Consider the following 26332-nt stretch of genomic DNA (forward strand, 5'->3'; position numbering starts at 1 on the left):
GTACATGTAAACATGTATACCCAGAGATAGGCAGATGGATTAACTCTAACAGTATCACCACATTGTCAGAGAAATGTGCTCAGGATGCCCACTGCAAATCTATTCCAGAGGTTTTTCCCAGAAGATCAAGGAATTGGAGTGGGCACTACTAATATATTTTATTTATAGCTAATTTCCCAAATTCCTTATTAGCAGTAAAACTTTAGCCCTCAAGATGAGGACATTTTGGGTTCTCTCAAAGGTTTTCCAAGATGGACCCACTTAGGTTCTTCTGCATTTGCCCAGCCAAAATGGATCTGCATTATTTATTTTAAAAATCAAAATTGCAATCTATGAAAGTTGACCAGGTAGATATTTGCATGTGTGTGTAATTCTTTGAAATTGGACATTTATGCACTGCAAGAGTACCCAGGAGTGTGGGAAGTGAAGGAAAGTTGCTCTAAACAGAAAATAAGCAGATAGCAAAGAAGAAACAACTTTAGTGCAAAGTTATTTCAAAATATCCTTGTTTAAGAATAGGTGGTCCCAGAATTGCTGAGTTAAGGATAAATGAGGCCTTTTGTTTGGAGTCTCCATCTTTGCACAGTCTAAAACTGTCATCATAGCAGATTATTCATCACATTTTCTTAAAGTATGTACACCAAAAATTAGTTGGATGTGGTGGCAGGCACCTGTAATCCCAGCTACTCAGGAGACTGAGGCAGGAGAATCGCTTGAACCCAGGAGGCAGAGGTTGCAGTGAGCCAAGATCACGCCATTGCACTCCAGTCTGGGCGACAAGAGCGAAACTCCATCTCAAAAAAAAAAAAAAAAAAAAGTATGTACACAGAATTTTACTTAGAAATATTAGAGGCATATTGAAAAATTCTACTTAATAGAATCTAATGAGAAATTTTAAACACATTATAATATCTGATGTATAGCTTACCTTGGTCATTACTCTTTGCAATCTTTTGCGTTCAAGCCATCCCCTGACATATGCCTGCATGATGGTGACCATTCTAATCAATTTTGGGGTAATCATGAATTTTTTTCTTTCTCGGAATACTTGGAAGATTTCTATGTGTGGTCCAATTCTTTTAACTTTATTGTCAAGTTTATCAGTTTTATTTGGAGTACCTTTTATCCTAAAAATAAAACAATTTCTTATTATAGATAATATGGAAAATTAACACTTCCACAAACAGTTTTAAATTCTTTCAATGATGAATACATTGAAATAGGAAATATATTATAACTTGTACATAGAATTCAATACATGTACATAGAATTCAAACATGTCAATAAGGTCCTCCAAAGAGGGTTGACTATGCCAAGATCAATATTACATGGATAAAATTAACCTTCTGAATAAAAGAAATCCAAAAGAAAGTGAATTTTTCAGTCTATCTACAAGTATTCAAAATAGAATGTTTTCATATGACAGGGCAGATTAGTTCAAATAATTTTCTTGTCCCAGAAGCTATTTTAAACTACAGAGTACTTCAAAATTATTTGATTATTTGACACTGATATTCTGTTAACCAAACATCATCAGAAAAATAACTTTGATTCAAATACTTTGAATTGAGAGGCTCTGTACTATGGTGGTAGGATCACGGCCTATAGGATCAGCAGACGGCAAGGGTGATACTGCAAACAATGACCAGTCTGCAGTACTGCTATGGGTGACTTGGTGGTTAATAATGAGTGTCAACTTGACCGGATTGAAGAAACAAAGTATTGATCCTGAGTGTGTCTGTGAGGGTGTTGCCAAAGGAGATTAACATTTAAGTCAGTGGGCTGGGAAAGGCAGACCCACCCTTAATCTGGGTGGGCACAACCTAATCAGCTGCCAGTGCAGCTAGAATATAAGCAGGCAGAAAAATGTGAAAAGAGAGACTGGCCTAGTTTCCCAGCCTACATCTTTCTTCCATACTAGATGCCTCCTGAAACATCAGACTCCAAGTCCTTCAGTCTTGGAACTCCAACTGGCTCTCCTTGCTCCTCAGACTGCAGACAGCCTATTGTGGGACCTCCTTATGGTCATGTGAGTTAATACTTAAAAAATTCATATATATATATGAATACATATATAAATTTTATATGTATATATGAATTTTATATATATAAAAATTCATATATATATGGAATATATATATATTCCATTTGTTCTGTCCTTCTAGAGAACCCTAATACAGTGACTCTAGCAGCGATTAATAACATTTGAGAAAACTGAAGATTTACTACCATTAACAGATTATCTGTAATCTTGGTAACCTTGTGTCAGCTTTTTCTTTATATGTATACACCTGTTATGTTTTATATATGATAGCCAGTTTTTTGAAGTCTTCCAAAGTCCAAAGTCTAGTTCCCTTGCAACTTTTAGCATATAAAAATGCTTTCTTCTTCTTAATGTTTTTATTTCTGCCCTCTCACAAATGGAGTTCCACTGACTGAGATGCCCAGCTCAATTCATTCACCAGGGCTGAGTCTTGCCCCAAAAATGATCTGTACCTACATCTCTGAATCCCAGACTCAAGTTTCTTGATTCTCAGAGTGAATCTCTGACTCACGTTCACTCTGTTTTAGCATTATTTTCTTAGTCTGTTTTATTTAATTTTTATGTTAAGTTGATTTTTAAGTCTTGTTCTGTTTTGTACATGGCTATTATTTTTATTCTCTCTGTAACTGAAATGTGGAGTATGATTTTCATTATTTGACCCAGCCACGAAGTCTCTGTTCATTGGTAGATGGCAGGAAAACCCAGTTCTGTCTTTCTGTATTTGTCTTTCTGTAGTTTTCTTGAAGCTTGTACTACCTCCTGATATTCTCTATATTGTATGTCATTTGAACACTAGCATAACACCATTTTTGAACATTAGTTTGAATATCATTCAAGAGAAAATTCTGCACCCACTAGAATGGAGATCAGCCCCAGATTAAGAAATTTTCATAAAAAGAATTTGTTGTAGATCTTTTTGACTTCCTGACCTTCCTACTCCCAAGTAGCTGCAATGAACCAGTGAGATTTGTTGAAGCACAGAAAATTGTGCTGTATATTTATTTTTGACCTATATCTAACTATGTATAACTGAGGCTGCTAGTTCTCTTTGTGTCTATGTGTGTAAATGAAGAAAAAGTCCTTTTCCTCCTTGCAAAAGGAAATAAATTAGCCTTGTGCAACATTCATGTAACTGGAGCTCTTTTGTATCACTGGCTGATTCATTCTCTCATTCTCTCTTTTTCACTCCCTTGAAAATGTTTATACATTACTGAGCCAAATATATATCATTTTGTACACTGCGGGATAGATATCTTATTAAACAAAGCTGCCAGAAGAGCTGAAGAATAGGAAACAAAGTTTTGTATTTGTTTGTTTAAATTAAGACTGATTTTGAATAGCTTAGAAAAGAGACAGCTCTGCCTTCTAAGCGGATTTTTGCTTGGTTAATATAATACATTTTAGGAATGGGCATTGATGTATGAGATCAAGTGGAATGCAGGTGAAATGGTAACGATTACTTCTTGCTTGTCCATATCATCAAGATCTACTATGAAATCGAAGAAATTCTGAGTTGACATCTTTTTCTCATTTCTCTCAGAGGAAATAAGAGAACTGTTATAGAAATAAACACCCAAACCAAAAAGTGAGGGAAGGTTTCATCTTCTAACAAGATGCAAATAACAAAGGAATATGTGTGATGGTAAAGTGATGTGTAATGTGTACTATTGAAATGACAGCTCTAGGTCATTAGAGTCTTCTGGTCTCCTAAGTTGCCTTGAAAGGCACAGAGTTTTTAATCCTCTACTGAAAAGTGTGTGTGTGTACATGTGTATGAGAGAGACAGAGAGATAAAAGAGACAAAGAAAGAGAGACAGAGACAGACAACAGAGGCCGAAAGAGAACTGAAGGTTATTTCAGGTAAAAGTTGTAGTTCATATGAGTGATCAGAACTATATTATGTAAAAATATGAAGAAATGCAAGCATGTTTACAAAATGATGAATGTGATTTGTCTGGTTCTCATAACAATTGAAAAAGAAATGGATTTTATCTTAGGTCTGAAACAGATGAACATTGATCAATACTATATCTCTAGATAACTGGAATGTTAAAGAAAAGACAAGAACAATTTATAGAAGTGAACAATTTATAGACGTCTTGATGGAAAACAAATTGTATTTACAAATAATGAGTTTGAAAAGCTAATACACTAAATTTTGACAATGGTAAATTTTGATGAGCTTAATCATAAAACAGAGAAATGCTTGTGAATCCTTAACTATAAAACATTACATAGGTGGTATATTTTTAAAGTAAAATTAGAATATGATATCACTTTTGTTATACTGACAAACTGATTTTTGATTACACAGTCTGCTCTTAACAGAGGGAAGACCATTCTGTGCCTTCAATATATTTTGTCCAAATATCAAAAATTCCTTTTACCACTTAAGTATTCCTTTTATCGTGCTTGTGAATCTTTTTTCTCTTCTTTGTGACTTTTTTGCAAAGTTTGGTATTCCTAATATTAAAGTTACTTAGTTACTTGTGTCTCTGTTATTTCTTTTTTACTCAAAAGGCACCTATGACTTCTGTTCATATTTTACTTCATCTGACAATTTTTTCCCCACATGAAAGTTCCCAATTTTATTTTATTATTATTATCCTCTTTTTGAGACAGAGTCTCGCTCTGTCACCCAGGCCGGAGTGCAACAGTGCAATCTTGTCTCACCACAACCTCCGCCTCCCGGGTTCAAGCAATTCTCATGCCTCAGCCTCCTGAGTAGCTGGGATTACAGGAGTGTGCCACCACATACTGCTAAGTTTTTGTATTTTTAGTAGAGATGGGGTTTTGCTATGCTGGCCAGGTAGGTCTTAAACTCCTGTCCTCAAATGATCCCCTGCCTCCAACTTTCAAAATGTTGGGATTACAGGCATGAGCCACAGTAACTGGCCTCAAGTTGCAAATTAAAAGAAAATAATAATAGTAATAATAATGTCTTTTTAACCTAACTTTTGGGTACCCCAAATGGCTTCAGGATCATACCAGAGATGTTCTTCTTCACTTATAAAAGGAGGGCTGCAACACATGACAAGGTACGTCTTGCATGGTTGTTATACAAATGTTATAACAATTTTACTTTTTTAAAACCAAAGATGGTTCCTATATATTGGCCCTTATGTTTACTTCTGCATATTAGGACCATTGGCTCAAAAGTTTGCCAGCTCAAATTCAAAATTCTTAGACATTCAGTTGTTTTAAACATGGCCCAAATAAGCATAATTTTAGCCATTTAGTGTCTACTTGCTTTGCCTACATCATGAAATCGCTTCCAATATCTGTTAGACATCAATAAGGCAAATCCAGGGGCTATAAAAGACCTCATGCCACTGCTGCTCTTTGGAGCTCAATGACCCAGAGATTCTCCATCCCGTGGTTGAGTGTCATCATCTAGACATGGAAGTCCCCTCTCTGATTTCCCTCTCCCACAGGAGACCGCTACTCCTTCTGGGTAGGGGCTCCATGTCACAGTCTCTGGAAGGCCTTTACTGGGAGAGACTTCTCATGCAAACCTATCCATGTGCTGACCAAATAAAGCTTGGTATCGGCTACTGCCACTTCAGGGTCATGTCTTTTTCTTGACCAGAGCCATGATCCTCAACCTTGTTACAATGGTCCTTATTTTTATCTAATTCAATACTATATTGAGGACTGTCCTGTTTAACATATTTCAAAATATAAAAACAGGTGACTAATCAAGGAAAAATTTGGCCTAAGTTGAATATATAACAAATAAAATATTAATAAAGCCGGGTGCAGTGGCTCCATGCCTGTTATCCCACCACTTAGGGAGGCTGCGACAGGTGGATCATTTGAATCCAGGAGTTCAAGACCAGCCTGAGTCATAAGGTGAAACTCTGTCTCTACAAAAGCAACTATGAAAAATTATCCAAGCATGGTGGCACATGCTACCATGGGAGGCTGAGGTGGGAGAATTGCCCAAACCCAGGAAGTCGAGGTTGCAGTAAACCATGATTGTACCACTGCACTCCAGTCTGGGTGACAGATTGGGACTCTATCTCAAAATATATATATACATATATAGTTTTACATTAACATAAACATATTAGAAGCACAGTGTGGTATATTGATGGTCAATTAAAGCCTACTGAAATCCATAACTTTGCAACGTGATTTTGCAGCCCTACTCATCAAGAGGTGGAGTCTATTCACCTACTCTAGGACTATGAGCTGGTCTTGTGAATCGGTCTGGCCAATAGAATTCAATGGAAGTGATAATGTGCCAGTTCTAAGTATGTGCTTTACATAGTTTCATTATTTCAGAACCCTACATCTACATGACAATGAGCCAGCAAGTCTCTAAAGGATGAGAAGCCACATGGGGAAGAGAGAAATTGTACCCACGGGCGTAAGCCCAGGTCTGGACCACATCATCATTATTGTTGCAAGAGAAAAAATAAATAGCTGTTGTTTTAAGCCACTAAGTTTTGTGATGCCATTGTGGTGATAGATAACTGATGCACATACTTAGGTCTATACTCAAAGACTAACACAATAACTGTCAAATTGATTTTTTCAAAGATTTTGTTTCAGAGGTAAATTATCTGCCAAGTTGTAACATTAGAGATGAAATTTTTAAAACCTTGAGGCTTGTCAATGTCCTCATTGTCAATATGTTCTTATTTCAAGGTGATCAATGACTAAATCCATATGGAAAAAACATATGTATGTCCTTAGTAGAGGACTCCATTCCTCTCCACTCTGAGATTGTTGATTATTACAGCACATTTTTGCTAAACATATATTATACAAATCAATCATATCATCAGCAGGTAGTTTCTGCCCAAAGCCCTGCTACAAGTTACAGGTTATAAATTTCATCTTCTGAAAGAAACATCAAAAGAATGGTAGCCTTACGAACAATGCATTTTCTTAACAATTTATAGTAGCAGAAAAAGACTTATGGGCACAGGTTTCTCAGCTTAAACTGACATCACAACCATGAACCTGTTAGACTAAGCAAAAGAACTGATTCAGGATTTCAGGACTGTTTCATCCAGAAACAGAAAACTTCATATGGTAATCTGCTTAAACCCAGATCAACAAATTAAGAATTAATTATCGGGGGGGCGGAGCAAGATGGCCGAATAGGAACAGCTCCAGTCTCCAACTCCCAGCGCGAGCGACTCAGAAGACCGGTGATTTCTGCATCTTCAACTGAGGTACCGGGGTCATCTCACTAGGGAGTGCCGGACAATCGGTGCTGGTCAGTTGCTGCAGCCTGACCAGCGAGAGCTGAAGCAGGGTGAGGCATCCCCTCACCTGGGAAGCGCAAGGGGGAAGTGTATCCCCTTTCCTAGCCAGGGGAACTGAGACACACAACACCTGGAAAATCAGGTAACTCCCACCCCAATACCACGCTCTAAGCAAACGGGCACACCAGAAGAATATATCCCTCACCTGGCCAGGAGGGTCCCACGCCCAGGGAGCCTCCCTCATTGTTAACACAGCAGTCTGCCGCGATCTAACTGCAAGGCAGCAGCGAGGCTGGGGGAGGGGCGCCCGCCATTGCTGATGCTTAAGTAGGTAAACAAAGCCGCTGGGAAGCTCGAAAAGGGTAGAGCACACAGCAGCTCAAGGAAACCTGCCTGTCTCTATAGACTCCACCTCTGGGGGCAGGGCTCAGCTAAAAAAACAACAGGGGAAACAGCAGAGGCCTGAGCAGACGGGAGCGACTCTGTCTGACAGCTTTGAAGAGAGCAGTGGATCTCCCAACACGGAGGTTGAGATCTGAGAACGGACAGACTGCCTGCTCAAGTGGGTCACTGACCCCTGAGTAGCCTCACTGGGAGACATCCCCCACTAGGGGCAGTCTGACACCCCACACCTCACAGGGTGGAGTACACCCCTGAGAGGAAGCTTCCAAAGTAAGAATCAGACAGGTACACTCGCTGTTCAGCAATATTCTATCTTCTGCAACCTCTGCTGCTGATACCCAGGCAAACAGGGTCTGGAGTGGACCTCAAGCAATCTCCAACAGACCTACAGCTGAGGGTCCTGACTGTCAGAAGGAAAACTATCAAACCGGAAGGACACCTATACCAAAACCCCATCAGTACGTCACCATCATCAAAGACCAGAGACAGATAAAACCACAAAGATGGGGAAAAAGCAGGGCAGAAAAGCTGGAAATTCAAAAAATAAGAGCGCATCTCCCCCTGCAAAGCGGCGCAGCCCATCGCCAGCAACGGATCGAAGCTGGTCAGAGAATGACTTTGATGAGATGAGAGAAGAAGGCTTCAGTCCATCAAACTTCTCAGAGCTAAAGGAGGAATTATGTACCCAGCACAAAGAAACTAAAAATCTTGAAAAAAGAGTGGAAGAATTGACAGCTAGACTAAGTAATGCAGAGAAGGTCATAAACGAAATGACAGAGATGAAAACCATGACACGAGAAATATGTGACAAATGCACAAGCTTCAGTAACCGACTCGATCAACTGGAAGAAAGAGTATCAGCGATTGAGGATCAAATGAATGAAATGAAGCTAGTAGAGAAACCAAAAGAAAGAAGAAGAAAGAGAAATGAACAAAGCCTGCAAGAAGTATGGGATTATGTAAAAAGACCAAATCTACGTCTGATTGGGGTGCCTGAAAGTGAGGGGGAAAATGGAACCAAGCTGGAAAACACTCTTCAGAATATCATCCAGGAGAACTTCCCCAACCTAGTAGGGCAGGACAACATTCAAATTCAGGAAATACAGAGAACGCCACAAAGATACTCCTCGAGAAGAGCAACTCCAAGACACATAATTGCCAGATTCACCAAAGTTGAAATGAAGGAAAAAATCTTAAGGGCAGCCAGAGAGAAAGGTCGGGTTACCCACAAAGGGAAGCCCATCAGACTAACAGCGGATCTCTCGGCAGAAACTCTACAAGCCAGAAGAGAGTGGGGGCCAATATTCAACGTTCTTAAAGAAAAGAATTTTCAACCCAGAATTTCATATCCAGCCAAACTAAGTTTCATCAGTGAAGGAGAAATAAAATCCTTTACAGATAAGTAAATGCTTGAGATTTTGTCACCACCAGGCCTGCCTTACAAGAGACCCTGAAGGAAGCCCTAAACATGGAAAGGAACAACCGGTACCAGCCATTGCAAAAACATGCCAAAATGTAAAGACCATCGAGGCTAGGAAGAAACTGCATCAACTAACGAGCAAAATAACCAGTTAATATCATAATGGCAGGATCAAGTTCACACATAACAATATTAACCTTAAATGTAAATGGACTAAATGCTCCAATTAAAAGACACAGACTGGCAAACTGGATGAAGAGTCAAGACCCATCAGTCTGTTCTATTCAGGAGACCCATCTCACATGCAGAGACATACATAGGCTCAAAATAAAGGGATGGAGGAAGATCTACCAAGCAAATGGAGAACAAAAAAAAGCAAGGGTTGCAATCCTAGTCTCTGATAAAACAGACTTTAAACCAACAAAGATCAAAAGAGACAAAGAAGGTCATTACATAACGGTAAAGGGATCAATTCAACAGGAAGAGCTAACTCTCCTAAATATATATGCACCCAATACAGGAGCACCCAGATTCAGAAAGCAAGTCCTTAGAGACTTACAAAGAGACTTAGACTCCCATACAATAATAATGGGAGACTTCAACACTCCACTGTCAACATTAGACAGATCAACGAGACAGAAAGTTAACAAGGATATCCACGAATTGAACTCATCTCTGCACCAAGCGGACCTAATAGACATCTATAGAACTCTCCACCCCAAATCAACAGAATATACATTCTTCTCAGCACCACATCACACTTATTCCAAAATTGACCACATAATTGGAAGTAAAGCACTCCTCAGCAAATGTACAAGAACAGAAATTATAACAAACTGTCTCTCAGACCACAGTGCAATCAAACTAGAACTCAGGACTAAGAAACTCAATCAAAACCGCTCAACTACATGGAAACTGAACAACCTGCTCCTGAATGACTACTGGGTACATAACAAAATGAAAGCGGAAATAAAGATGTTCTTTGAAACCAATGAGAACAAAGATACAACATACCAGAATCTCTGGGACACATTTAAAGCAGTGTGTAGAGGGAAATTTATACCACTAAATGCCCACAAGAGAAAGCTGGAAAGATCTAAAATTGACACTCTAACATCACAATTAAAAGAACTAGAGAGGCAAGAGCAAACACATTCAAAAGCTAGCAGAAGGCAAGAAATAACTAAGATCAGAGCAGAACTGAAGGAGATAGAGACACAAAAAACCCTCCAAAAAATCAATGAATCCAGGAGTTGGTTTTTTGAAAAGATCAACAAAATTGACAGACCGCTAGCAAGACTAATAAAGAAGAAAAGAGAGAGGAATCAAATAGATGCAATAAAAAATGATAAAGGGGATATCACCACCGACCCCACAGAAATACAAACTACCATCAGAGAATCCTATAAACGCCTCTACGCAAATCAACTAGAAAATTTAGAAGAAATGGATAATTTCCTGGACACTTACACTCTCCCAAGACTAAACCAGGAAGAAGTTGAATCCCTGAATAGACCAATAGCAGGCTCTGATATTGAGGCAACTATTAATAGCCTACCAACCAAAAAAAGTCCAGGACCAGATGGATTCACAGCTGAATTCTACCAGAGGTACAAGGAGGAGCTGGTACCATTCCTTCTGAAACTATTCCAATCAATAGAAAAAGAGGGAATCCTCCCTAACTCATTTTATGAGGCCAACATCATCCTGATACCAAAGCCTGGCAGAGACACAACAAAAAAAGAGAATTTTAGACCAATATCCCTGATGAACATCGATGCAAAAATCGTCAATAAAATACTGGCAAACTGGATTCAGCAGCACATCAAAAAGCTTATCCACCATGATCAAGTGGGCTTCATCCCTGGGATGCAAGGCTGGTTCAACATTCGCAAATCAATAAATGTAATCCAGCATATAAACAGAACCAAAGTCAAGAACCACATGATTATCTCAATAGATGCAGAAAAGGCTTTTGACAAAATTCAACAGCCCTTCATGCTAAAAACGCTCAATAATTTCGGTATTGATGGAATGTACCTCAAAATAATAAGAGCTATTTATGACAAACCCACAGCTAATATCATACTGAATGGGCAAAAACTGGAAAAATTCCCTTTGAAAACTGGTACAAGACAGGGATGCCCTCTCTCACCACTCCTATTCAACATAGTGTTGGAAGTTCTGGCTAGGGCAATCAGGCAAGAGAAAGAAATCAAGGGTATTCAGTTAGGAAAAGAGAAGTCAAATTGTCCCTGTTTGCAGATGACATGATTGTATATTTAGAAAACCCCATCGTCTCAGCCCAAAATCTCCTTAAGCTGATAAGCAACTTCAGCAAAGTCTCAGGATACAAAATTAATGTGCAAAAATCACAAGCATTCTTATACACCAGTAACAGACAAGCAGAGAGCCAAGTCAGGAATGAACTTCCATTCACAATTGCTTCAAAGAGAATAAAATACCTAGGAATCCAACTTACAAGGGATGGAAAGGACCTCTTCAAGGAGAACTACAAACCACTGCTCAGTGAAATCAAAGAGGACACAAACAAATGGAAGAACATACCATGCTTATGGATAGGAAGAATCAATATCGTGAAAATGGCCATACTGCCCAAGGTTATTTATAGATTCAATGCCATCCCCATCAAGCTACCAATGAGTTTCTTCACAGAATTGGAAAAAACTGCTTTAAAGTTCATATGGAACCAAAAAAGAGCCCGCATTGCCAAGACAATCCTAAGCCAAAAGGACAAAGCTGGAGGCATCACGCTACCTGACTTCAAACTATACTACAAGGCTACAGTAACCAAAACAGCATGGTACTGGTACCAAAACAGAGATATAGACCAATGGAACAGAACAGAGTCCTCAGAAATAATACCACACATCTACAGCCATCTGATCTTTGACAAACCTGAGAGAAACAAGAAATGGGGAAAGGATTCCCTATTCAATAAATGGTGCTGGGAAAATTGGTTAGCCATAAGTAGAAAGCTGAAACTGGATCCTTTCCTTACTCCTTACACGAAGATTAATTCAAGGTGGATTAGAAACTTAAATGTTAGACCTAATACCATAAAAACCCTAGAAGAAAATCTAGGTAGTACCATTCAGGACATAGGCATGGGCAAGGACTTCATGTCTAAAACACCAAACAGGACATAGGCATGGGCAAGGACTTCATGTCTAAAACACCAAAAGCAATGGCAGCAAAAGCCAAAATTGACAAATGGGATCTAATTAAACTAAAGAGCTTCTGCACAGCAAAAGAAACTACCATCAGAGTGAACAGGCAACCTACAGAATGGGAGAAAACTTTTGCAATCTACTCATCTGACAAAGGGCTAGTATCCAGAATCTACAAAGAACTCAAACAAATATACGAGAAAAAAACAAACAACCCCATCAAAAAGTGGGCAAAGGATATGAACAGACATTTCTCAAAAGAAGACATTCATACAGCCAACAGACACATGAAAAAATGCTCATCATCACTCGCCATCAGAGAAATGCAAATCAAAACCACAATGAGATACCATCTCACACCAGTTAGAATGGCAATCATTAAAAAATCAGGAAACAACAGTTGTTGGAGAGGATGTGGAGAAATAGGAACACTTTTACACTGTTGGTGGGATTGTAAACTAGTTCAACCATTATGGAAAACAGTATGGCAATTCCTCAAGGATCTAGAACTAGATGTGCCATATGACCCAGCCATCCCACTACTGGGTATATACCCAAAGGATTATAAATTATTCTACTACAAAGACACATGCACACGTATGTTTATTGCGGCACTATTCACAATAGCAAAGACTTGGAATCAACCCAAATGTCCATCTGTGACAGACTGGATTAAGAAAATGTGGCACATATACACCATGGAATACTATGCAGCCATAAAAAAGGATGAGTTTGCGTCCTTTGTAGGGACATGGATGCAGCTGGAAACCATCATTCTTAGCAAACTATCACAAGAACAGAAAACCAAACACCGCATGTTCTCACTCATAGGTGGGAACTCAACAATGAGATCACTTGGACTCGGGAAGGGGAATATCACACACCGGGGCCTATCATGGGGAGGGGGGAGGGGAGAGGGATTGCATTGGGGAGTTATACATGATATAAATGATGAATTGATGGGTGCTGACAAGTTGATGGGTGCAGCCCACCAACGTGGCACAAATATACATACGTAACAAACCTGCACGTTATGCACATGTACCCTAGAACTTAAAGTATAATATAAAAAAAATTAATTATCTAGAATTGAATACACTGATTATGTTTCATATTTATTTTCTAATAAAATATGAGAAAGCTTTTTTGAATCAATTTATAAACTTGAATTTGTTTGCCTTTACCAGTACAAACTGGAATGAAATATCCTTTAAATGGTATATAAATGGTTTCAACTAATCCATCAGAACTTGAGGGGGAAAAAGTCCTAATGAAAATGTTCATATATATAATAAATTAATAAATCATTGTGAATAAGTTTATAGAAATTAAGAATACATTTTATTTTATCTTTAAAACAATATAGAATAGTTAAATATATACAAAATGTCTTTACTGAGTTCATTATAGAAGTATTTATTTACAAAATTTTAATAAGAATTGATACTTTTTTCTATCAAAATGTTATTGAAAAGTCAAGTTTGTAATCCATTTTCCATTTTAATGTATAACAGTTAAAGGTAAGTCAGTAAACCAGGTATGGTGGCTCCTACTACCATAGGAGTAGGATATATATTTGGCTCAGTAATGTATAAACATTTTCAACGGAGTGAAAAAGAGAGAATGAGAGAATGAATCAGTCAGTGATACAAAAGAGCTCCAGTTACATGAATGTTGTACAAGGCTAATTTATTTCCTTTTGCAAGGAGGAAAAGGACTTTTTCTTCATTTACACACATAGACACAAAGAGAACTAGCAGCCTCAGTTATACATAGTTAGATATAGGTCAAAAATAAATATACAGCACAATTTTCTGTGCTTCAACAAATCTCACTGGTTCATTGCAGCTACTTGGGAGTAGGAAGGTCAGGAAGTCAAAAAGATCTACAACAAATTCCTTTTATGAAAATTTCTTAATCTGGGGCTGATCTCCATTCTAGTGGGTGCAGAATTTTCTCTTGAATGATATTCAAACTAATGTTCAAAAATGGTGTTATGCTAGTGTTCAAATGACATACAATATAGAGAATATCAGGAGGTAGTACAAGCTTCCAAGAAAAACTACAGAAAGACAAATACAGAAAGACAGAACTGGGTTTTCCTGCCATCTACCAATGAACAGAGACTTCGTGGCTGGGTCAAATAATGAAAATCATACTCCACATTTCAGTTACAGAGAGAATAAAAATAATAGCCATGTACAAAACAGAACAAGACTTAAAAATCAACTTAACATAAAAATTAAATAAAACAGACTAAGAAAATAATGCTAAAACAGAGTGAAGTATTTATTTCAGACATACTTTCTCCTTCAGTCTTCAAAATAGTATTGTTAGGGATGGAGGCAGTGACATGCACCTGTAATCTCAGCAAGTCAGGTGGCTTAGACAGGAGAACTGCTTGAGTCCAGGAGTGAGAAACTAACCTAGGCAACCTAGTGAGACCCTGGCTCAAAAAAAAAATCAAAATTAAAAAAAATAGTTTTGTTGGATAAATATTATTCTGACTTTATAGATGAGATGAAATTATAAGTAGTACAGCCATAATTCCAAGCCCTCTTGATTGTGTGTGTGATGAAATCAAAGGAGGACAAAATTATGTCATGACAACAGAAAGACTGGTATTGACAGTAGCCAATCCTCAATAGTTAGGATGGCTTGGGTAACTGGCTTGAGGTTTTCATTCATTTGTTTGTTTCAGGAGTATTGAAAGATGCAGTCATATCACAAATACAGAGAGACTATTACAGAAATGTTCAATTTTATGCCATGGACTTTATGTTCATTCTTTGTATAAGAATGAGTTGTAGATGAGATATGGGAAATGTATTGTGACTGTCAGATACATGGAGACTAAATGACCTCCTCTGAGTTAGAGAATCATAGTAATTATTCTTTGCTTACCCTCCAAATGTAATTTTTAAATTTATCTTTCTTTACCATGTCCTAATAGAATTTTGATATGCAGCAAATTGTCATTTTTATAGACATTTTTAGCCACTAAAGAGTCTCCATATAACTCTTAAAAAATTTCTCATGAAAATAAAAATGTGAGTCATTAAAGGCAAGATACAAAACAAGTTTTCATCATAGAGGAGACCACTTCACTTGTTTTCATGCCAACTCCTACTAATGTCACTCTAAGAATGAGAGAAAGAACAGGGCTGACTGGCTGCCTTTTACTTTTTCATTTGAAGTTTGACAAATCTATGCTCAAAGCATCAAATCAAATAGTTCAGAGAGAGAAGCAATCATTATGCAAGATTACATGTGAGAAAAGATACAATAAGTTAATTAGTAAGTTAATCATGTTCGAACACTACACCCTGAGCTTGGCAAACATTTGAACAGGGAATTTCCTTTCAACTGCTAATGCTTATAAAATAATATATATTAAACACTAAATCAGTGTTAGAGTTTGGTTCAGATATTGCTACTAATTAGTTTTGGCTGATATTGAAGTATTTTGTATGCTCCATTTATAAAAGCACTGTTTGCCCATCTGTTCATAGGTTGAAAGTGATTAAGGATACTTATTTTGGCTGTTGTAAAAGCCAAATACTTTTCAAGCTGAAAATTTGTGACAAAACCAGATCAGGTTGCCAAGTTCAGAAATATATGAAAAGAGATCTGTGATGCCTCCCTCCCCCAATTCCTCTTCCAACCTGCATTATCGAAAAGTAAATATCACCACTTTCCTGATTAGACTAGCATGCCTGTTTTGTCCAAATGCTTTGCAATTTAGTTATAATTTACACAATTTACTCTGATTTGGATCTTCTGCTACCAAGCTGTGTCGAGGGCTTTCGTTTCCTGTACGTGCAGCCTTGAAGTAGAAACATGTGATACTCTTGTGCTTTGAATGTGGGATTTGAAAGTAACTTGGGTAATGAGTGGAACAAGTTTGTGGCCTACTTTAAACCCCTAAATGATTTCTGTTAAGTTTGAAAACAATGCATTAAATTCAACATGGGTGATACAGATTTTTAAGGGGAGGGATGTAATACATGATCGTGAAATTCATCTTTTGTCTCATTATTATTTTACTATTCCATTTCCAAACATTCCCAAGGGTTCAGTACTTCAAGCTAATAAAACCTGTTCACTTCAAAAATCAGAGCAGCATTCCTAGGACTTTCTAAAATAAGATGCACTCCTCCTGAAGTGGAAGATAATGTCACTTTAATTCAGGCAAATATTAAAAATAGTTTAAATACCTAAAGGAGATGTAATTCTTGGGTGCCTTCTGTTCTCTTTTTGTACCCTAATCATTCCTCAAAATGCTACTCCATGCCAACCCCCCCAAAACAAGTGCCCTCCTATTTTTGACTGTTTCCAGGTCCACAGCAATCTGTTTAACTAGATCATATCAAAGGATGGAGATTGATACCCCATTTAAAATCTCTAAGAAAATTTGAATTTCTGGGTAGGATACCTTTTACCACCTATATAGATCCCTAGTTAGAACATTTCAGGTAGTAAAATGTTTAAGGCACTCAATATGGGAGAAGAGAATCAGGCATGGGTGCAGGAGGCAGAAGACGTTTTCCAGGTGCATGATATCATGTCTAAGGAAAGAAGGGTTTTATTGTTATTACTGCTACTGCTGCAGCTTGGTTTCAATTTTCCAACAGACTTTCCTCAAAACAAAATAGAGACTTTTAAAATTCCAAATTCAGTTCAAAAAACACAATCATTTCTTTCTACCTGGCATAGATAAACTTTCTGTAGGAGCACTACTTCTTATAAATTAAGTTGAAATTATCATTTCACGTAATGGAAAAGCAAAACCAGGAATACTGTTTTTATTCAAATTTAATCAATTCTGATTTTCTCTTTCCAACTTTTCAGGTTCAGGGTGTACATGTGCAGGTTTTTATATGGGTATATGGTATTTTGTGTTATGGAGTTTTGGAATACAGATTATTTCGTCACCCAAGTAATAAGCACAGTACCCAAAAAGTAGTTTTTTGATCCTCACCCTCCTCCCACCCTCCACCCTGAAGTAGGCCCTTGAGTCTATTGTTCCCTTCCTTGTGTCCATGTTGTACTCAATATTTAGCTTGATTTGCTTTTTTACTTTATTATTATTATTTCAGTAGCTTTAAGGGTACAAGTGTTTTTGGTTACATGGATGAATTGTATAGTGGTGAGGTTTGAGATTTTAGTGCACCTATCACCCAAGTGGTATTTGGTTTTTCATTCCTGGATTAATTCACTTAGGATAATGGCCTCTAGCTGCATTCACGTTCCTGCAAAGAATAGGATTTTGTCCTTTTTTATGACTGCATAGTATTCTGTGGTGTACATGTACCACATTTTCTTTACCTAGTCCACCACTGATGGACATTTAAGTTGATTCCATGTCTTTACTATGGTGAATAGCATTGCCATGAACATACACGTTCATGTGTCTTCATGATAGAACAATTTGTATTCCTTTGGGTACATACCCAGTAATGATTGCTAGGTTGAATGATAGTTTGTTTTAAGTTCTCTGAGAAATCTCCAAACTGCTTTCCATAGTGGCTGAACCAATTTACCTTCCCACCAGCAGTATATAAGTGCTCCCTTTTCTCCACAACCTCACCAGCATCTTTTATTTTTTGACTTTTTAATAGTACCCATTCTTACTGGTGTGAGATGGTATCTCATTGAAGGTTTGGTTTGCATTTCTCCAATGATTAGTGATGTTAAGCATTTTTTCTATGCTCATTGGCCACATACATGTCTTATTTTGGGGAAAATGTTCATGTCCTTTGCCCACTTTTTAATGGGGTTGTTTGTTTTTTACTTGTTGATTTAAGTTCCTTATAGATTCTGGATATAAGACCTTTGTCAGATGCATAGTTTGCAAACATTTTCTCCCATTCTGTGGGTTGTCTGTTTACTCTGTTTATAATTTCTTTTGTGTGCAGAAGCTCTTTAGTTTAATTATGATTGATTTGCCAATTTTTGTTTTTGCAGCAATTGCTTTTGGAGTCCTAGTCATGAAATCTTTGCCAGGGCTAATGCCCAAAATGGTATTTCCTAGGTTTTCTTCTAGAATTTTTTATACTTTTAGGTTTTACATTTAAGTCTTTAATCCATCTTGAGTTGATTTTTGTATATAATGAAAGGAAGGGTCCAGTTTTAATTTCCTGCATATAACTCGCCAATTATCCCAGCACCATTTATTGAACAGGGAAAACTTTCCCCATCGCTTGTTATTGCTGGGTTTGTCAAAGATCAGATGGTTGTAGGTGTGCGGCTTTATTTCTGAGTTTTCTAACCTACTCCTTGGTCTGTATGTCTGTTTTTGTACCAGTATCGTGCTGTTTGGTTACTGTAGCCTTATAGTGTAGTTTGAAGTCAGGTAGTGTGATTCCTCCAGGTTTGTTCATTTTGCTTAGGATTGCTTTGGCTATTTGGGCACTTTTCTTGGTTCCATGTGAATTTTAAAAGAGTTTTTTCTAATTCTGTGAAAAATGATATTGGTAGTTGATAGGACTAGCATTAAATGTGTAAATTGCTTTGGGCAATATGGCCATTTTAACAATACTGATTCTTCCTATAAATGAGCATGCTTTTCCATTTGTTTGGGTCATCTTTGATTTCTTTCAGCAGTGTTGTGTAATTCTCATTGTAGAGATCTTTCACCTCCCTGGTTAGGTGTATCTGTAGGTATTTCATTCCTTCGGTGGCTATTGTGAATGGAATTGTGTTCCTGAATTAGGCTGTCAGCTTGGACATTGGTGAATAGAAATACTAGTGATGTTTGTTCATTGATTTTGTATCCTGAAACTTTGCTGAAGTTTATCAGATCACGGAACCTTTAGGCAGAGGCTATGGGGTTTTCCAGGTATAGAATCATTTTGTCTATGAGAAGAGATAGTTGGACCTCTCTTGTTATTTGGATACCTTTTATATCTTTATATTCTCTTGCTTGATTGCTCTGGCTAAGACTTCTAGATTCTGACTTTTTTAATCAAGTTAATATATAATGCATTTTAGGGAACTCTCTTTAACTTAAACATGTCAGAAACTCCATTTTATTGTACCTACATGTTTTACTGGTAGGGTACTGAAAAATATTACCGTTGAAGTCAACTGAAATAACTAGGGTGTTTATGCCAAAGGTGTGATGAGGGCTGATTTTTCAGTGGCACAGTGACCAGAGTTGTCAGTTTTTATCTATGAAAAAGGGAACATAGTAAATTGTTCTGCCCTTCATCCCAACACAGTTATTTATTCTTCTTGGGATACTTCTGCTCCCAACTCAAACTCTAGTCAGTCATGGAGAAGAGCTGACTTTACCTACTCCCATCCATCTCTCTCACCTCTGCTCAAAAAAGGGTGAAAGATAAGATACTTTATCCCTAGAATAGGGACTTTAGATTACAGGGCTCCAGAAAATAAATAAATGTCCACAATTAAGGTGATTCTAAAAACAATTTCTAATATTATACTCAATGTTTTATTCCCAACCATGTATATATCAGGGACTACCATTTCCAAAAGATTGGGGATACCCTCAAGCAGGAACACACAGAATGATGGTCAGGCAATCATAGGCAAAGTGTATTAGAGCAGTAGAACTGTGGACAGTCTGAGAGTAACCTGGATTAGAGAGAGATAGGATCCTTTGGCCCCCTTCCCCGTGCTTTTGCTTCTCTATTCACCCTCTTAATGTGTTCCTCCATGAAAAAGCAATTGCAAATATAATTTTCCCTGCCAGAGACTTAATTCATTCTTATTGCACTATTAGGTAGGATTACTATGTTTTAAAGAAGAGAACTTATGTGTGTTCTGTTTCTCTATTCTGCTTGCTCCTCCTTGGACAATTTTCTTTTTATTATATGCAGAAGTCACACCTATACCTTCCTCTTGAACCAGGCCCAGTTGTCCTCTTTCCCAGCTGCTGATTTCCTATAGTCAGTTTCCTTACTCTCTGCTACATCCTTCAGCAGAAACTAGGGGAATTATGTGTGTCCCATGCTTACAAGTGAGGAAGTACACTCTTGACTTTTCTAGAGATGAGGCCATTTCTATTCCAGGGGAGAAAGCAGAAGGCCCCGATTCAGCCTGTAGCTGAAGCCAATATGCTCTCAGTTTACCAGAGAGCCCAGCCATCAGTAACTGGTTATTTTGTGTTCTCTTTGTTCTGCCTATCAGAGCAGTGTTTTCTTCCATCCAGTTGGGCTAGATTGGGAAACTAGTGATGCTGAGGTTCTGATTCCTTGTGACTGATGCCAGTGTTACACTCTGGACACATTCAGAGGCCTGGGCTACCAGCAGTTCACTGCCTGACCCTGCTGCTGCTTCAGCATCTCTTGGGCAGCTCTCTTGAGCAGGGCCTTTGCATAAGAGGCAACTGCTTGCCTTAAATTTGGTTATCTTTATTTTTGCCTCATATCACTGAGAAGCAATCCTAAAGAAAACAGGCCTAGAAGACTTAAGGTGCAGCTAAATAACACTTGATTTGGAAGTATATGGGGGAGTTTGGAGATGGTAGCATTTTCAGGAGTTGCAGTCTCTAGTAGCTGCTTTTGAAGATTTCATCCTATCCCAAGATCATGACACTGAGATATCATCAAGGTAATTAACTATAGCTCTATTAACTAACTAATCATAGCAGAAAGCAACTAAGTCACCCTAGGAATTGACAGAACCAGGAAAGTAAGTACTGGACACAGTTAGGTACATTCTCTAGTTTAGTACTCAAAGTGTGGTCTGAGCACCAGCCGATCAGTATCACCTGAGAGTTTATCTGAAATGCAGTATTTCAGGCCATTTCGATTCTGCTATGCTCAAAAAGAATAACCATCAGACTAAAAATGAAAGAACAGATACTGATAGGAGAGAACTGAAACACAAGCCACAAAAGATCTCATAAAGAAAATTGAGACTTCTTTTAATTAGTTAAATTTTCTGGGCTCAGGTGAATAATTTTCCATAGACATCTGCTGATCTGCTATCTTTGAGAAACAGGAAAATAAAAGTGATGTGAGAATTCTGGAGAATGGCAAATGCCCTCACTTTAAAAAAGAAAAGAATAAAATATTGTAAACTCTAGACCAATAAATTAAATCTCAGAGTCTATCAGTTATTAATTGGATGTTGGATAAGGACTTAACAAATGAAGCAGTGGTGCCAAGAGCTAGAATGTACATAAAAAGAAGAAGCCATGCCATGCTAAATTCATTTTCTTTATTTTAATTTAATTTTGTAACTATTTTGCTTTTTCTTACTATATTGCTAGACCAGGAAATAATTTTTGATGTGTCTGAATTTCAGGTAGGCAATTTTCCAGGTTCTCATAAAATCTTTGTAAACAAGGTAGGGAAATATAGGCTGATTAGGTGTTCTTGAGTGATGAGAGGGACTCCATCATTTCTAACTGAGAAAAAGAATACAGTAGAAAAGGATGGAAAAACTAACACCTAACTATTTCAATTTTTAAAAGTTGTTATGGGATATTCCAGCGAAGATGCCCAGGAAGCAGTCTGTAATTTCTAGCTTGAGATGAGAACTATACATAGATGGAAGATAAAGAAAATTCATTATAAAGCAGAGAAAATAGATTAAAAGGGTGATTCAATAATTGAACAAATATTTATGTACATATTTATATTACTACTTGTGTAAGGTGCTAGTCTAATGCTGAAGATACCCTGTTGAATAAAATACAAAAAACTTCCCCTGTCCCCACTGAGATTATATTCCAGTAGAACAGATCAATAGTAATCACAGTAAGCAAGTTAATAATAGAGTATGTTAGAAGATGATGTGTGCTATGGTAAAAAATAAAGTAGGATTTGGTGGTTGGGGAGTTCCAGCAGGGATCGAATATGCAATTTTAAATAGTATGTCATGGCAAGTGGAGGGGTAACTGAAAAGATGACATATAGTAATTATCTGAGGAAAATGTGACAAGAAGCTAAGTCAAAATGTAATAAAATTACTTGTAAAGTACTTCAGTTCATATATATATATATATATACACACACACACATATATGTATATATATATTTGTGTGTGTGTGACTGCACAATAATTTCACTATGACCTTGAAGATGTTACGTATCTTACCTCCCTCATTGTAGTTGTTAACACTATTTTATAATGATCTCCAGGTCTATCTCCTTTCTATACCCAGAATCCCTGAAAGTGACTACTTTTCTTTGTATAATAGATGAAGAGAGAAAGAAAGAGGTAGAGAAAGAACAGGAAGGAAGGAGAAAGGGAGAATATATTGGTAACACATTAGAATATTTGAAAATTTCTCAGGGCTCGTTTTTTTTCAGAACTCAAATCAATATGAGTTATTGCCCTTGGGAAGTTGACCCCCAAAGCTGACATGATGGGTTTCATGAGTTGATGTACAGGGTCTAGGGTTGGGTTCCACTTTACATTGTGCTACTAAAATTTTATTTGAAATACTGTGTTCTTTCTTAAGCATCATATTTTAATGGGGATATTTTTTAGTACAGTGAGCATCTGTTTCTTTCCTCTGTCTAGCACCTCCTATTCCTTTAGAGAATTGCACTGCCTCCCTCCAGTCATGTGACTCTCCCATGATTTGTCTAGGACTGGTCATGTCTTCCAAGGTGGGAAGTCAGCCAGAATATTTGTGTGTGTGTGTGTGTGTGTGTGTGTGTGTGTGTGTGTGTGTGTGTGTGTGAAGAGAAGAGGAGGGGCGGGGTGCTTTCTGTTTTGGAAGGGGGAAGTTTGGTGGGAGATTGTTTGTTGCTTTTGTTTTGGTTTTTTACTTTTTGTGGTAATACAACACCACCATTTTGGTAAGAATGAGAAGTGAATTAGATACCCATTTTCCTTGCTACATGGAGAAAAATTCTATAGAAGGAGGAATAAAAGCCAAGCAGAGATTAAAAATGAAAGAAAAGACAATGCATCCTGAAGACACTACTTCAGTCCTTGAGTCATCTGAGCCCAAGATGCTAAACCAATACAAAGAACAAAGAGCGACCATATCCTGCCCCCTTGTAATTCCTATTTAGATAGGTCAGTCAAGCCCCATTTTTGTCCAAGATAGTTTGAACTACCATCCAATGAAGATGTTATATATACATATATAGTTGAAATAGGCTAAGGGGATTAATCAGAAAAGAAAAAGTTGGTAAGGACGGGTGACTTCTAGAAGACCAAGGGATACCAGTTCAAGAGAGATCGGTATTAAGCTTAAATCAGACAACTGTCTGAAAATCAGAGCAGTCCTTTGAATTAAATGAGATGCCACTTGAATGGAGGTATTATGAATCTCTGGATTTTGCGAGTAAAGTCTAAGTGTGTACAGTGTTATAGAGGAGATTTGTCCTTTGGAAAGAGAGTTTCCATAGAAAACCTTTAAGTTTCCTCAAACTCTCAAAGTCTGTAATTCTGCAAAGACAGAACACACAAGTGGAGGTCACCTGAGAAATGTTATTCGCCATACATTTATTTTCAAACAATGCTTAGGATAGGCACTGACCCAGAAGAACCTATTGACAAAAGATGTCTAATGAGAAGCAGGCTAACTTTCCATTCATAGGTAACAAAATTTCAGAAGAGACCAAAGAAAAGTTTTTAGGTAGGAAATTGTAAGATTGTTTTGAGATAAAATGAGAGGACTTGATCTCTTTCAGGAAAAAAAAAAAATGGTGACAAAGAGAATACAGTAATTTTCAAGATAAAAGGGAAACATTCAAGGACCTACATAAATATCTGGACTCTGAAACATGAATTTTATACTTAGGTATGTAAGTTGATGTACCATATACCACTATATCAAATAAGACAATATTTAGAATTGGCAATTCAATTTGCCTTTCAGAAAGATATTAGTGTCATATCTTATTATCATTTTAATTCCAGTATGCTACAAAATAGGAAGAAGGAAGAATACAATTATCCCTTATCTACATATTTAAATGAACTATAATAATACTTGAAATTCTAAAGATTTTTTGAAAAGGAAAACTCAAAAATTCCAAAACAGTACACTTACTTCATAGATGGTAAATTTAAATGCTAACACTTATATCAAGAATTAAAACAAATTAAATACTAAAAAGATGAAAGGCTGATGACCAGCATCTGAACTTAATCACAATCACAAATTTAATATTATGAGTCAACAATAGAATGTTTTTCCTCTATGAATTAAAGACCCATCAATTGTTATATTCTATACCTGGAAATCAGTCAAGCATTTTAAAAACCACTTATGAGCTTTAGAAGTTCAAAAAAAGGAAAATTTATCAGTGAAGTCATATTCATCTAGAAAGGATTAACAGCTCACTGTAAAAAAAAATCAAAAGAATGTTTTATTCATGGAATGCAATAGGTTAGCTTAAGGAAAATGTAGACTTTTGAAATACGGTTAGAAGTACTAAAAAATTGAAGTAGACCTCAAGGAACATTATATATGAAGAATTTTTTCTTATAGAAAATAAAATAACAATAACATCACAATAGTACAATTATAGATCACAATAGTAGAATTATAATCTATACAGCTTCTGGTTCACAGTGTTTGCTTAGGTATTAAGAATGAACTCTCAATGCATTATTTCCCTTTAGCTAATAATATAAACTGTTTTTCATACTTTACATTAAAGATACTAGATTAAAAAAGAGAAAATATATTAATAAAGAAGTAGATGAAAAATATGATGCTAGGAAAAGATGAGATCCCACTTCATCACAAAATAATATTTACCTTTATAAAAATAAAAAATAAATGTACATACTATCATTCATGTACACATTACATTTATTTAAACTAAAAATTAAGACCATTTATTTGAATCTAATTCTATCTGGTTTAGAGGTATTTAATTTTAAAAAATATATATTTTATTTAAAAAACAGAAAAATGTTCCTTTGACAATTCTGATTGAACTGAGATTTGTTGGCTTTCTTTGAAATGTTTAACATAAACTTCTTTTCCTTTAAAAATGGTTTTAGAATTTCTTAAACATATTTTAATCTTATGAATTTCTAACAACTTTCAGAAACTTATGGAGTTCTAACAATTTGAAAATGTGTAATATAAATTAAAATATTGAGGAAGTAGAAAAATTCAGACATTAAGCAATTTTGTTTTGTAAGTTTTCATCTATGAAAATAATTTACTACAAATGCCAGGCTGAGGTGTATATGAAATGAATCCTTATATAGCAGAATTATAAAATGATAGCAAAATGTAATCTTTTTCTCATAAAAATAAATATATTTAAGAACCCTCAAATTAAATCAAGTATCTGTATTCACTATGCAGTCTTTTCAACCCAGTAAATTCATTCTAAATGTGTGCAATTTTAACATTATAGCTCTTTGTTTAATAATGCTTCTAAGGGAAAATCTTATATATACTTGTACATATATTTGTACAAACAAATGTACCCAAACACTATAGAACCACCTTTTCTTCCCTTTCTGAATATCGAAATGTGTACAGTTGAAGAAAACAGGAAGATGAACAACAACAATGACAAATGAATGTGAAATTTGCTTTTTAGGTTTGTGATCATTGAAGATTAGGAAAGAAACAACCAGGACTCTGGCTTATCCACCACTATTTATCCAAATAAGGCAACCAAGAATAGGAGTGGGTGTTCACATTAACAGTAATTCCAGACCAAGTGCTGCTGCAGCATTTTTAGTGTGCTTAACTTCCCCACTCCCACCTTTTAACAGCCTAGTGACTGCTTCCTTTAAAAAAATACTGCTGAGTGAGTACATAAACCAGTCCTATTTGCCAACTGTAAAGGGTTCCCACAAAGCTTGTGGGTATGTGTAAATTAATTCCATCATCTTTTTTTCTACAACTAAGAAGAGACAGGGGAAAACAGACTCTCTTATATTTACTGTAGCCTGGCAATAGTAATATATGTGTGACATATTTTTACCCTTGAAACGCAAAAGTACTTTAGAAATTGGCCAGTACTTTATAGAAGTTGACTGATGACTGATGGAAGGTTATAATATACTCTACCTCATGCAGGCTCTAAGGAAACCTCTAGCCGAAAAATATATGGGGAATTCCTCTGTAACAAGAAAAGTTCTTTAGGCA

The 26332-nt window shown here is 36.7% G+C and overlaps 1 protein-coding gene across 1 annotated transcript in view; it reads right to left on the reverse strand.

Moving 5' to 3' along the window:
- The window catches only part of IQCM (IQ motif containing M), a 412916-nt gene that overhangs the window by 223162 nt on the left and 163422 nt on the right, over positions 1 to 26332 (reverse strand). The window contains 1 exon segment of the mRNA XM_030921391.1: positions 929 to 1127. Within this exon segment, the coding sequence (XP_030777251.1) occupies positions 929 to 1127 (199 nt within the window).

The sequence above is a fragment of the Rhinopithecus roxellana genome, chromosome 2 (genome assembly GCF_007565055.1).
Source record: "Rhinopithecus roxellana isolate Shanxi Qingling chromosome 2, ASM756505v1, whole genome shotgun sequence".
In the NCBI taxonomy this organism is placed as follows: domain Eukaryota; kingdom Metazoa; phylum Chordata; class Mammalia; order Primates; family Cercopithecidae; genus Rhinopithecus; species Rhinopithecus roxellana.